Source organism: Mustela nivalis, assembly GCF_964662115.1.
Source record: "Mustela nivalis genome assembly, chromosome: 16".
Taxonomy (NCBI): Eukaryota; Metazoa; Chordata; class Mammalia; order Carnivora; family Mustelidae; genus Mustela; species Mustela nivalis.
Window position 1 is genome coordinate 62630535 of NC_139035.1, and position 12023 is coordinate 62642557.

Below are 12023 nucleotides of genomic sequence, written 5' to 3' on the forward strand. Positions count from 1 at the left end.
AATTAAGAGAATAGAGAAACTTATGAAACAATACATCTATTCTACTTGCAAAAGACATAAAATACAATTTAGGAAGCAGTTACCTTCGTATTCCTCTTCGTTCTCCAGGTAATCATCATCCAGCACATTCAGTAGTCTTAGCACTGGAGTAGGAAGCATCACCAGGTCTTCAATATGAGGGGCTGTTAAGGTTCATCGTAACATGGTTAAATGTAAACTCAACCAAAATCAATGGATAAACACTAGGCAAAAGAGCCTGGGAGTGCAACTGAGCTCTGATGTCTTATTTGATTGTAAAACAACCAAGGAAAAATAAAGATGTATGCAACTTACCAAAAGGAATGCTAAAGAATGGGCTGCATAATGCCATTTCAGCAGGAATCCTTCTGCTTGGATCATCATGAAGCATGCTAAAACACAAAACGTGTATCTTTGTAATTACTGTCAAATTCTGAAAATGAGGGGCACCTGGGTGGCTCAGCTGGTTAAGCAAGCGTCTGCTTTCAGCTTGGGTCATGATCCCACGATCCTGGGATCAAGTCCCACATAAGGGTCCCTGCTCAGCAGGGAGTCTCCTTCTGTCTCTCCCTATGCCTGCCACTCCCCCTGGTTGTGCTCTTTCAAAATTAAATAAATAAAATCTTAAAAAAAAATCTTTTGAAAATGAAACCATTAAAGGAAATTAAAATGTCTAAGTGTTCATCACAACATTAATTATATTAGCATGGCTTACTGAGCCATTTGGCTACAAAAAAATATAAAAGCTTTCTTTTTTTCTTTTTAAGATTTTATTTATTTGAGAGAGAGAGAGAGCACAAGCAGGAGAGAGGTAGAGGGAAAGGGAGAAGCAGACTTCCAGTGGGCAGGGAGCCTGATGCAGGGCTCAATACTAGGACCCCGGGATCATGATCTGAGCCAAAGGCAGACACTTAACCGACTTAGTCATCCAGGTGCCCCAAAGCTATTTCTAAGTAAATGGTTCAGTAATTCATGATACACACCTATGGCACAATATTATATTTTAAAATAATGTTTCTGATTAATAAATGCAACATGGGAAAGTCATCCATACTATATAACATTAAGTGGGGGAAAAAAAAAGCTAGATAAATTTAGGTAATCCAAATTAAAAAAAAAAAAAAAAAAGATGACAGTGGTGAGATGATTTCTGAATTCTATCAAATCCCCCTACAACAGCACAACTTGGTAACAAAATCAAAAACCCATGGATGACGTTTACCACAAAACTAAGCAACCCCAATAAATACCAAAATACAAGAGGCTAGGAACAAACCATCATAGCAGTAAGTCTTGCACCATATCGACATCTGTGTGGAAGGAAGCAGAGAAAAGCAACAGACGATCTGATGAAGCAGAGAAAATAACCCAAAATATCCAACAGGTACTGACTGGAAAGCCCAGTAAGTCAATTGGAAAAAAGCAACTGTAACTACAAGGGGGTATACATTCTAATTCCAAGTGAATGCAAGAAGTCTGTAAAACCTGAAGGGGTTGGAATAACCCAGAAATGATGACTTCTCAAAATGAACTAGCTAAAGTTCCCTCCCAGGGCAAAGTCCCACAGAGAATGTAAATGTGGAAAACAGAATCCAAATTGAGTAGGATGTAGTAAATAAAATTAACACAGAGAGAGAGAGAGAGAGGTAGAGAGAAAGACCAGAAAAAAGGAATGGAGGAGAAGAGGCAGAGATTTCAGAATAAACCTCCCCCCCCCTTTTAAGATTACATAAAAACAGGAAGAGCCCTCTACAATTAGAAAAGCTATCCGAACTACACCTTCTTCTGTAAGTTTAGAAAATGAATTTCATATAAAAATGAACCACATAAAAAGTATTACTAACAAAATTATTACACAAAAGACAAAACTGCAAAATGATAGCCCGAGGCAATGAACGCATGCCAGAAAGACATGATAAGAACACAGATGGACATGATAACCTACTGTTTCAAAATGAGCAAACGATATTTTTTAAAACGATAAAAGATATGAGAAATCAAAATTAGAAAATCTCAATAATTAGGTAATAGAACTCCAGAAAGAATTAGAAATATAATAAAAAATCACTTCATAAAATAAAGCTACAAGAACTTGAAGGATGAACAAATACAGCAATAGCATCTCAAAGATAGACAGAAGGTGGAAAGGAACATCTTTAAAAATAAAAAAGAAACAGGGACGCATGGGTGGCTCAGTCAGTTAAGTGTCTGCCTTTGGCTCAGATCATGATCCCGGGGTCCTAGTATTGAGCCCTGCATCAGGCTTCCTGCCCACTGGAAGTCTGCTTCTCCCTCTCCCTCTGCCCCTCTCCTGCTTGTGTGTGCTCTCTCTGTCTCTGACAAATAAACAAATCTTAAAAAAAATAAAATAAAAAAGAATACAAGAGATTAAAAAAAAATTCAAGAGAAATAAGAATAATGAACACTGTCAAAGAAAATCCAATATACGTATAATAGGAGTGCCTGAAGGAGAAAATCAAAGCAAGAGAATACTAAAAAGAGTAATTTAAGAACACCACCCTAAAATAAATGAGCAAAGAGATCTGAAACTATTTTCCTGACCATATCAACCCAGAACAATCAACAATCAAGATATATTCTGGTAAAATCAATAGACTTTTTTTTTTTTTAAGATTTTGTTTATTTATTTGACAGAGAGAGAGAGAAAGAGAGAGAAAGATCACAAGTAGGCAGAGAGGCAGGCAGAGAGAGGGAAGCAGGCTCTCCACTGAGCACAGAGCCCAATGCGGGGCTTGATCCCAGAACCCTGAGATCATGACCTGAGCCGAAGGCAGAGGCTTAATCCACTGAGCCACCCAGGCGCTCCAAAATCAATAGACTTTTAAAAAGATGAAACTGTCTGGCCATCTAGGCAAAAAAGACCAATTGATTTTTTTTTTTTTAATATAAAGACAATTAAAAGTGTCTTTAGACTTTTCAACAGCAACACTACATGCCAGGATAAAATGGAGTAATATGTTTAAGACACTCACGAAAAAAAAGAATGCCACTCATTTTTATACCCAGATGAATGACTCTCCAGTATAATAAGCACAACTGACCACCAGCAAGCAAGAGCTCAGGGAACATGAATCCTATGGTCTCTAGAGATCAAGCTTCAGAAATTAAAACAATGAGAGAGACAGCCCCACAGGGACCAGGGGTGAACAGTGATGTGCAGCTACATGCAGAACTGAGAATAAATGCGAGTGTTCAAACAGAGTGTATGGCACATAATGGTTACAGAAACTGATGACACAGATACAACTAATTTTCAAATGAGAAAGAATGGGAAAAGCACATGCAAAAATAATTTCAGTAATCTTCCTAGAATATTATGATTCTGAGACAGTTTTAATGTAAGCTGGAATAAAGCAAATGAGTAATTACAAAATATTCTAATTCTAGCATTCCCCTTGTCCTTAAGAACCATAATTCTTTACACAGAAGGAGAAAGAGATGTGAAATACAAGTTAAATAAAACCTCTGGTCTCAAATTTGACTTGGAAATATCAGTATGAACTACATCCACTTTAAGGCCTAGAAACAAAGACCATCCCAGTAGCAAGGAGTATTCCTAAAACCCAGACTGTTTTTTTTAAGTACTATTTCCTACTAAAAGAAATCAGGCTTCTTAGAGAAATGGCTACTTCCAAGTGTGGGGCAGGAAATGTGTAAGACAAACTGGGAAAATCTTGTCACACCAGAGAGCAAAGAAGCTGTAAAAGATAATAAGGTCTGCTGAAACCAACTCACACAGCTCACAGTCATCAAAGATGGGGCAATTTTAGCTTCAGTGAGGATAAGAACTGCAATCATTTGCAGGTACCAAATCAAAACACACTGAACTTTCAAAAGGAAATGGTCCCCTTTGGAGGATGACAGGAATCAACTCATTACAAAAACTAGTAAATAAAGAGAGAAAGAATAAAGCATTTATTTTGTCTTTGGTTAACCAAAGGAAGCAGAATGACAGAATGAGAACATCCCCATTCCGCAGCTCCTAACAAAGTAATGGATCCAAAGTAACATGAACAGTTACTAACACATAAAACAGAGATGGCTATATTATGTGCCTCCTTATAATAAAAAAAACATAACACCATCTATGGTCACGCCAAAAGAAAAAAAAAGAAAAAATGTAGCCCTCTAGCTACAACTACCAATATATAGGAAGAACACAGAAATAGGTTACGCTACACAAGAATCAGCAAAATTCAGACTGCAGACAGCTATACTGATCCAACAACCTAGGTTGTCCAACAAGTAAACAAGGGAAAAGCGGGGTAGGAGATGGAAAAGGACCTTTCAGATTTAAAAGAAACTTAAAAGAGACTTTTGTTTAGAAGAGCAATAGTAAACTATAGTGTTTAAGGATACATGCTATAATGAAAACAAGGAAGTAATTACCGTAAGAGTCAACGCAGAGGCTACTTTTAGGGAGGAAGAAGGACTGAAAATTGAGATGGGGACACAGAGAATTTCTGGGGTAGCTGGCAAAGTTTTATTTCTTGACCTGAATGGTGACTACAAGAGTATTCCTAAGGATTCATGAAGTTACACATTTGTTTTCAGCATCTGTGCTCTATTCTACCATAAAAAACGGTTCAAATAATTTGCATGCATACACAGCAAAATCCATAGAAAAATCCCAAAAAGAAATACACCAAAGTGCTTACACTAGAGAGTAGGTTTACAATTTTTATTTTGCTGATCACAATTCTCCACAGCTTCCAAATTTAGTGTTAGCTGCACAATCAAGGGGGGGAAAATCCGAAATAACAAGTCAATACTAGGAGCTCTTTCTGCCCACGGGGCCTATCCCATGCCTTAATAGATCACCTTTTTGCACCAAAAAATAAAAACAAAACAAAAACAAAGACAAAGCCAATACCAGTATTTATATGACTTGACTTCCAAGTTAGAACCCATTACATAATTTCACAATGCCATCTTTTCCAAGTAAAATGCCACTTGTAAAGCTAATAGCAATCAGATAGTAACAGCTATTGAAAACTAATTGGTAAAACACACAAACATACTTGAATAAGTGCCAGTAAAATGTTTAAGTTCTTATCTGAATGAATTCTGTGGACTGTAATGTCCATTTCCTGGTTTTGATATTGTACTCCAGTTACATCAGATGTTACCACTGGGGGAAACAGGATGGAGGGCACACAGACCTCTCTGTAACATTTTTGCAACTTCCCATAAATTGTAATTGTTTCAAAATAAAAAGCTAAAAAAAAAAAAAAAAAAAATCAAAAACAAAAACAAAAAAATCCCCAAAGACCTAGTTGGAAAGTTTATAGGGTCAATATCCCAAAGAAAAAGTAATATTCTGACTTGATCGGGAAATCTATCGTTTTGCAACATAACTATTATTTTATTCGTTTCTGGTCCATAATGCTAGAAATGTGAAAAGCCAACTATTTGGTAATACACATTATGTCTTATTTTAAAACATCTGATGTGCTTCGACCTATTCAGAAATCAGAAACACAGTATCTGTCCCCAGAGTGCCCAGAAGTAATTATTTAAAGTATAGTACATAGCTACCTTATTTTAAACTTTTTTTTTTGGTAGTCCAAAAGCAAACTCAGTCTTTAGTTAGTAAAGACGCTCTTTAAAACCCTACTTTCAAAAAAAGCCTAAAACAAACAAAAACCAAAAACAAACAAAAACCTAATGTCCACCAAGTATACAGGACTGCCAGAGTCACAAGAGACCACAGATATGGCTGCCAGGAAGAGCCTCAACGTGATCCATTCAGTAAGATCCAAACAAAAACAAAGACTAAACAAAAATAACCTTTATATGATAAATGTACAAATAGGAACTTGAAAGTACACACGATGTACCTTTTGATAAGGTCTCTTAGGTGATAGGCTGGGATTGCGGCATTCACCACTGCTTTACTGGCAAATATGTGATCAATAATAGCAGAACTGTTTGCCTAAAAAAGGGAGAAAAGTCTTCCTTTGGTTATTCAATTCATTCTGTATTTACTGAGTACTAGCCACATAGCACCATACTGTTTGGTAGGTAATATGCAAAAGAAAACCCTCTTTAAAGAGCTTATAATCTTACTGGAGGGGATTATGTGCATAACTATAAGCCTCTGGAGGAGGAACTTTCTTCTCTATTCTCAGCACCTAGCACAGTACCTGGCACTCTGTATGAATATTTACTAGACGAATGAGTAAGAATACTAAAGCAACCTTATAAAAATGTAGTTTCATACAAAGTGAGAAAATGAATGTGACAGTTGAGTCCGAGTGTCTTGGTAAGGAGTCTTTAACTGGTTTTTAGATACAACTACACCACGAGAGAGAAAGTAATGCAGTATCCAAAATCTGCATCCCTCACATTACTCATACTCTAAATCCTACGGAACATAACTTTTCTCCCTGAGTACTAAGCTGTCTCAGAAGTGTGTACATGAGTAAAAAGACCAGATACGATCCTTATCACTATGCTAAGAACTAGGCATCATTTATTTTTTAACCTCAGTTTCTTCTGTAAGAAAAATGCTATTACCCTCATTTTATAGAAAGTAAATCATGGTTCAGTAACCCTAAATAACAAGTAAGAGGTGAAGGCAAGATATAAACCCTATAGTTTGACTTCAGAGCCTAAACTCATACTCACTTGGCAATTGTGCCTTCCCAAAGGTGATTAAAATATAAAATACTGTCTTTATTTAGAGGAGTGAATACTGAGGATTTAATATATATCATACTTCCCAATTACATACAAAAATGTCTGAACGTGACCTAGTTCTGATCAGCTCAGGACCAAGCAGATACAGTCCAAAGGTCTCAAAGATAATCAAAACTAATGCAAGTAATTGATCTGTATTTGGGTTAGCACTGAAGAAAGACTACTCCGTCTCTAGGTTGGGTGAAAGTACCAATGCAGAATAACGATACTGGTTTTACTTGCATGGTAGCATTTTTGCCAAAAGTAAGCATTAGGTACACCCACAAGACTATTAAAGCATTCCTTCCAGAAACAGATGGCTAAGGGCTGAAAAGAATTATAACTCTACATGGTACACTAGCCATACACAAACTATGTATTACTAGATGCTCGAAAAATACTTGCTGCTAAATATGAAAACCAATAATGATTCCTAAACATTGTATTACTTATCAAACTTCTAGCCTGAATGACGTGGATACCATCACAACACTTAGGCCCTACAATGTTTGAAAACATAATGAAGTTAATTTTTAAGGTATGAACAACAAAAAGTTCATCGTTATGTCAGAGATCTGGAATTTCGAACTCACATTCCCACAAAAACAATGTTATAAGTTGTATTCACTTCACCAGGATAGTTCATATATGGGATATAAATTAATATAAAGCACTGTGGAACTTGGAGAGAATGCTGAACTCGAACAGGAAGAATAGAGTATGAAGCCCAGGTCAGGAACATCTAGTGGTATGACCCGGACCAAATAATGTTTTGTTATCTGTGCCTCCAGTTTTTCAGTTGTAAAAGAATAACCAATACACTAAAGATCTTCATAGCATTGTTAGGAAATTCAACGAGATTGTGCATTAAAATACTTTTAACTATAAAGTAGTAACTGTAAAGTTTTACGTAAAGATTATCATTAAACTTATTCTTGTATTAGCAACATTGTAGGATGTAGTATAACTGAATCACTTCTGCATTTATTCATTCTAACGAGCACTTATTACACATCAGGCCCCAGGCTAAGATCAGCAAGTATACAATACTCACTAGCGCATCTGTAGCTATGAAAACAAATAGTAGCGTTGAAGGTAATCAAACATGCAGGAAGAGGAGTGTATTAGAGATGAAGTAAACAGTGTCTCCAGTGAGAATCATGATAAACCGAGTACTTTTAAATCAGAATGAAGGACTCCAAATGAAAGCACTGGTATGATTTACCTTCCATTCCTGAGATCTGACTGTATGTTTCAGTTTCATTCCTGAGAACATTTCCAGTAAAATGATTCCTAGGCTCCAAAGATCGACAGCTGAGGTACATTCTGTATCACTCTGCAGGCCAGCCTGGGCCAAGCAATTCTGCAGTTCCGCTTCTGGAGCCCGATACCCGTCTGTCTGAATATACTTCACATCCTAAAGAAGATGAGTCAATATTACAACCAATAAACAACTGCTCACTTTCCATCGCCACAGCATATTTACTTCTCTAAAAGTATAATAAACCACGGTCAAACTGCCCAAAAATGTTTAGTCCTTGGCTACCCTAATTATGTGGTTCAACATCTGGGCACTTCTCACAGGCAAGCTGTACACTCTCCACACAGAAGCTCATTTCCTCAGAGTCTCCTGTCTGTAGGCACTGCTGATAAATAAGGACACTCTGGAGGGTTTGCCAGAACTGTTATGTGTGCTCTGCCATGAGACAGAGTGCCAACACTGTCTGAAGGTAGCAGTAAGAGTAATACTGAAGGTAGCAGTAAGAGTAATTACCCATTAGTTAATTACCCTACCTAGCCCAAATATCCACCATTTTTTTACATGGTGACAATGAAATTCTTTTTATTTGCTTTATCCCCAAGAATTATTTTATTTTACTTTAAAGATTTTATTCACTTATTTGACAGAGAGAGAGAGAGATCACGAGTAGGCAGAGAGGCAGGCAGAGAGAGGCGAACGCAGGCTCCCTACCGAGCAGAGAGCCCAGTGCCAAACTCCATCCCAGGACCCTGGGGATCATGACCTGAGCCGAAGGCAGAGGCTTAACCCACAGAGTTACCCAGACACCTACCAAGCATTATTTTAGATAGAAATAGCTCTAAGTGTTGACCAAAGCACCCTTATTATTATTTCTTACCTGATTACCTTCTTTGAAGCTAAGCCCAAAGTCAATGAGTTTAAAACATTCATTCTCTGCACTCCACAATATGTTACGTGGTTTGAGGTCTGCATGGACATAACCCTCATGGTGAAGAAAAGCAAGGGCCTCCAGAACATCCCGGGCACAATGCTGTATCATCCACATGGAACAACCCTGATGACTGGAATATAAAAGCAATTCCGATACACTGACATCCAGGAGTTCAAGCAACAGACAGCGTGATGGCACATTTGGAGAGAAGTGGATTGTAAAGACTCCATACAAAGTCACTAGAAAAAGAAACGAGTTATAATGCTTTAAAAATCAGACTCAGAATAAGTTACAACTAACATAGCTACCTCTGCAGTGCAAATCTGGGATAGCTCAGATGAGCGTCACGCTTCCACTGCAATTTGTTTCTCCCAAAAGTAAGATTTTGTGGCAACTGGGTTATTTTAATGAAACAAGATGAGAAAAGCTTCCACAGCTCAATACTAGTCAAAGATATTAAATGTGGCACAATAATCAAACTGTATTTCCGTAAGTATTCACAATAGGTGAATATACAATCAGGGTACCAAGCAAAAATAATTAAAAATAAAGTCTAAACATTATAGACTCTTAACATGGATGTCATAACCTGCAAAAACACAATTGGAAACTGGTTCTTGATCCAAAATAGCGTTCTATAATATAATCTAAGGAGGGGGGAAATAAGTAAATAAATATTACAAGCTTATTAAGTCTTTCAAGATGACAATTTAACTAAATCTTGCAGGGATTCAACAAGTCCTCAAGCTTGCAAAAACTGAAGGAAAAACAAACAAACAAAAAAAAAACCTTTTCACTCTTAAATACCAGGGTTATATACATCATTTAGCAAGCTTTAAAAAAAAAAGTCAACACTAGTGGTTAAGAAATTCTTCTCGAAAGTGGTAATATTAAAAAATATTAAATTTAATTAATTTAAATTTAATTAATATTAAAAAAGCAACTCTTCAAATTACACACAGATTATGCTTGCCAGGAAGAAAGACATTTCTTTATTAGCCACAGCTATAACTATAAACTCAGTGTAATGACAGTGAAGGCTTTTCATAAATCAATCATCAGTAACCATGTATCTTATACTGTGAATATCTAAATCAGGTAACATAGTCTTACCAGGGTAAAGGTATAAAGTGTTCCTAATTTCCACACTTCCGGAGGACTCCTATGTGAATACTGAGTCATTTCTCCCAAATCCATACTAAATATGTATCCGATAACATCTGTACTAGTTATTAGCATTATCACAAGCCCCAGAAGAATTTCTCATTTTTCCACTGGTATGCAAAGACTCAGAATTTCCATACAAGAACTAACCAGTCTAGACAAGATATGCCTCTTTTCCCTTAAAAAAGATAATCCTATGCTAATAAGTGCTGCATTCTCCGATGCAAAACAGAACTTAACTGAGCATCTATTACGTGACACTGGGCAAAGCCGACCACCACCTCCACCCTACTGCAGACAGAGTGAAGGGGGATGGGAAAGGGGCCTGGATCGGGTGACGACGAGAGGGCCAGACCCAAGTCTCCCCCCTTAAGGGCAGGACCCGGAACGCCAGGCCGAGAGGGGGTGTACGGCTGGGCCGGGACCCGGGCAAGAGAAGGGAGGCAGCGGCATTACCGATGTTCCTGTGACCCTGCAACTGCTCCAGCGCCGCCCTCTCTTTGCGGAAGCCATACTCCGCGGCCGAGGCCGCAGCGCCCGTGGTTCCCGGCGGCAAGAACTGCTTGAGGGCGCCGGGGGGCGAGCCGGGAGTGCCGCAGCAGCGCACCCGGTACACCGAGGCCGAGGAGCCGCTCCCCAGGCGGCTCTGTACCTGCCACAGCCGCCCGAAGGCTTCCAGAAACCGCGGCGGCTCCGCGCCCCACGCGCAGCCGGATCCCGCCATCGGTGTGGACGGAGGGCACTGGCGCGGGAGCTGAGGCGACGCCCGGGGCAGGCCGGCCGGGCCCGCGGTCACATCCCCGCCTGCGGGACCAGCGGCTCCGCAGGGAGGTGCCTGCCGCCGCCTCTCCGACTGCCGGGACCTCAGGGCGCCATGACACCGGAAACCGAGTGCACCCGGATCCAGAAGCCGGAAGTGGAGGAAGAGCCAATCCTGCGGGCCCGAGGAGGCGGGCCGAGAAGAGGCGGGCCGAGAAGGGGCGGGCCTAGAGCTGACAGGAGGAGTGGGGTTTTGGAAAAACGCCCCGAGCGTGAGCGCTGCTTGGAGTGCGTCCTGCTTAAGGCCAAGGCAAAGTGCTTTATCAAACGTTACCAGAGACTAAGACTGGTCCTTTTTCTTGGGAGGCGCGTCCCTCACCACTGGGAACCTAGGAGAATGAAGCCCAGCCTGCATTTCCCCTAGACGGTGTCCCCAGGGAAGTAGCCCAGTTACTGCAGCGGCGGGTTGGCCACCGCCGCCAGCCCCTCGCCAGGGGGTTGCCAGCAGCCTACTTCTGGAAGCCCAGCCTCTGAGCTCCTGAGTCCACTTAGCCTTATCGGAATGCATGCGCCCTGGGTGGACGTGGGCCTTGCACGATTTTGTATGTTTCATGTCTTCGTTCAATTCTTTTGCGCATTTAATAAACGTTTACTGAGTAACAGAGGTAGCAAAGAAGAATCCTGATCCGCAAACTGGGATGTGCAATAAATGTAGCCTTCCTTATTTTTCTGCGATTCAAGCTCCATTCAGATGGGGCGGCAGAAATTTAGTTTCAGACAGTTTGCCCCCGTCCGCTATTCCTCGGGTTTTTGCCTCACTTTCCGGGCAGCTGGGGTAACTTCTGTGGTGCAAAATGGAGAGGCAGAGGAACCATCTGCTCTTCGGTATCCTGGGTCATCGGCTCGTCTGGTTGCTGCTGAGATGTGCCTTCTTTCTGTCTATATGGCCCTCCCCGGGTCTGGAGCAGGGAGAGCTCTGTGCATTTTCCAGCGATTTCTAACAAGCAATAAGAGCTTCCCAAGAGCTTGGGCTTTTGGAATACAAAAACCGAATAAAATTCATAGGCTCTTCTAAGGCAATCAGGCGTTTATCTGATCCTATAAAGGGAAGGCAAAGTGGCGAAACTGGAGAGCGGGGAGAGAAATTAGGTCCTGAATTGAGAAAAGAGACAAAACAGAAATGAACAT

General features: G+C 40.0%; 1 protein-coding gene across 2 annotated transcripts in view; it reads right to left on the reverse strand.

Moving 5' to 3' along the window:
- Positions 1-11010, reverse strand: part of UHMK1 (U2AF homology motif kinase 1) — a 52146-nt gene extending 41136 nt beyond the window's left edge. Inside the window, exons 1-6 of one of the 2 annotated variants that reach the window (XM_082704182.1) lie at positions 10533-10969; positions 8859-9151; positions 7946-8137; positions 5880-5974; positions 334-410; positions 84-182 (exon numbers count right to left, since the gene is read on the reverse strand). In XM_082704182.1, the coding sequence (XP_082560308.1) occupies positions 84-182; positions 334-410; positions 5880-5974; positions 7946-8137; positions 8859-9151; positions 10533-10800 (1024 nt within the window). In that variant the 5' untranslated portion in view covers positions 10801-10969. Of the gene's footprint in view, positions 1-83; positions 183-333; positions 411-5879; positions 5975-7945; positions 8138-8858; positions 9152-10532 lie in introns of both variants that reach the window. The other variant, XM_082704183.1, reaches the window with a different exon arrangement.
- Positions 11011-12023: the final 1013 nt, after the last annotated feature.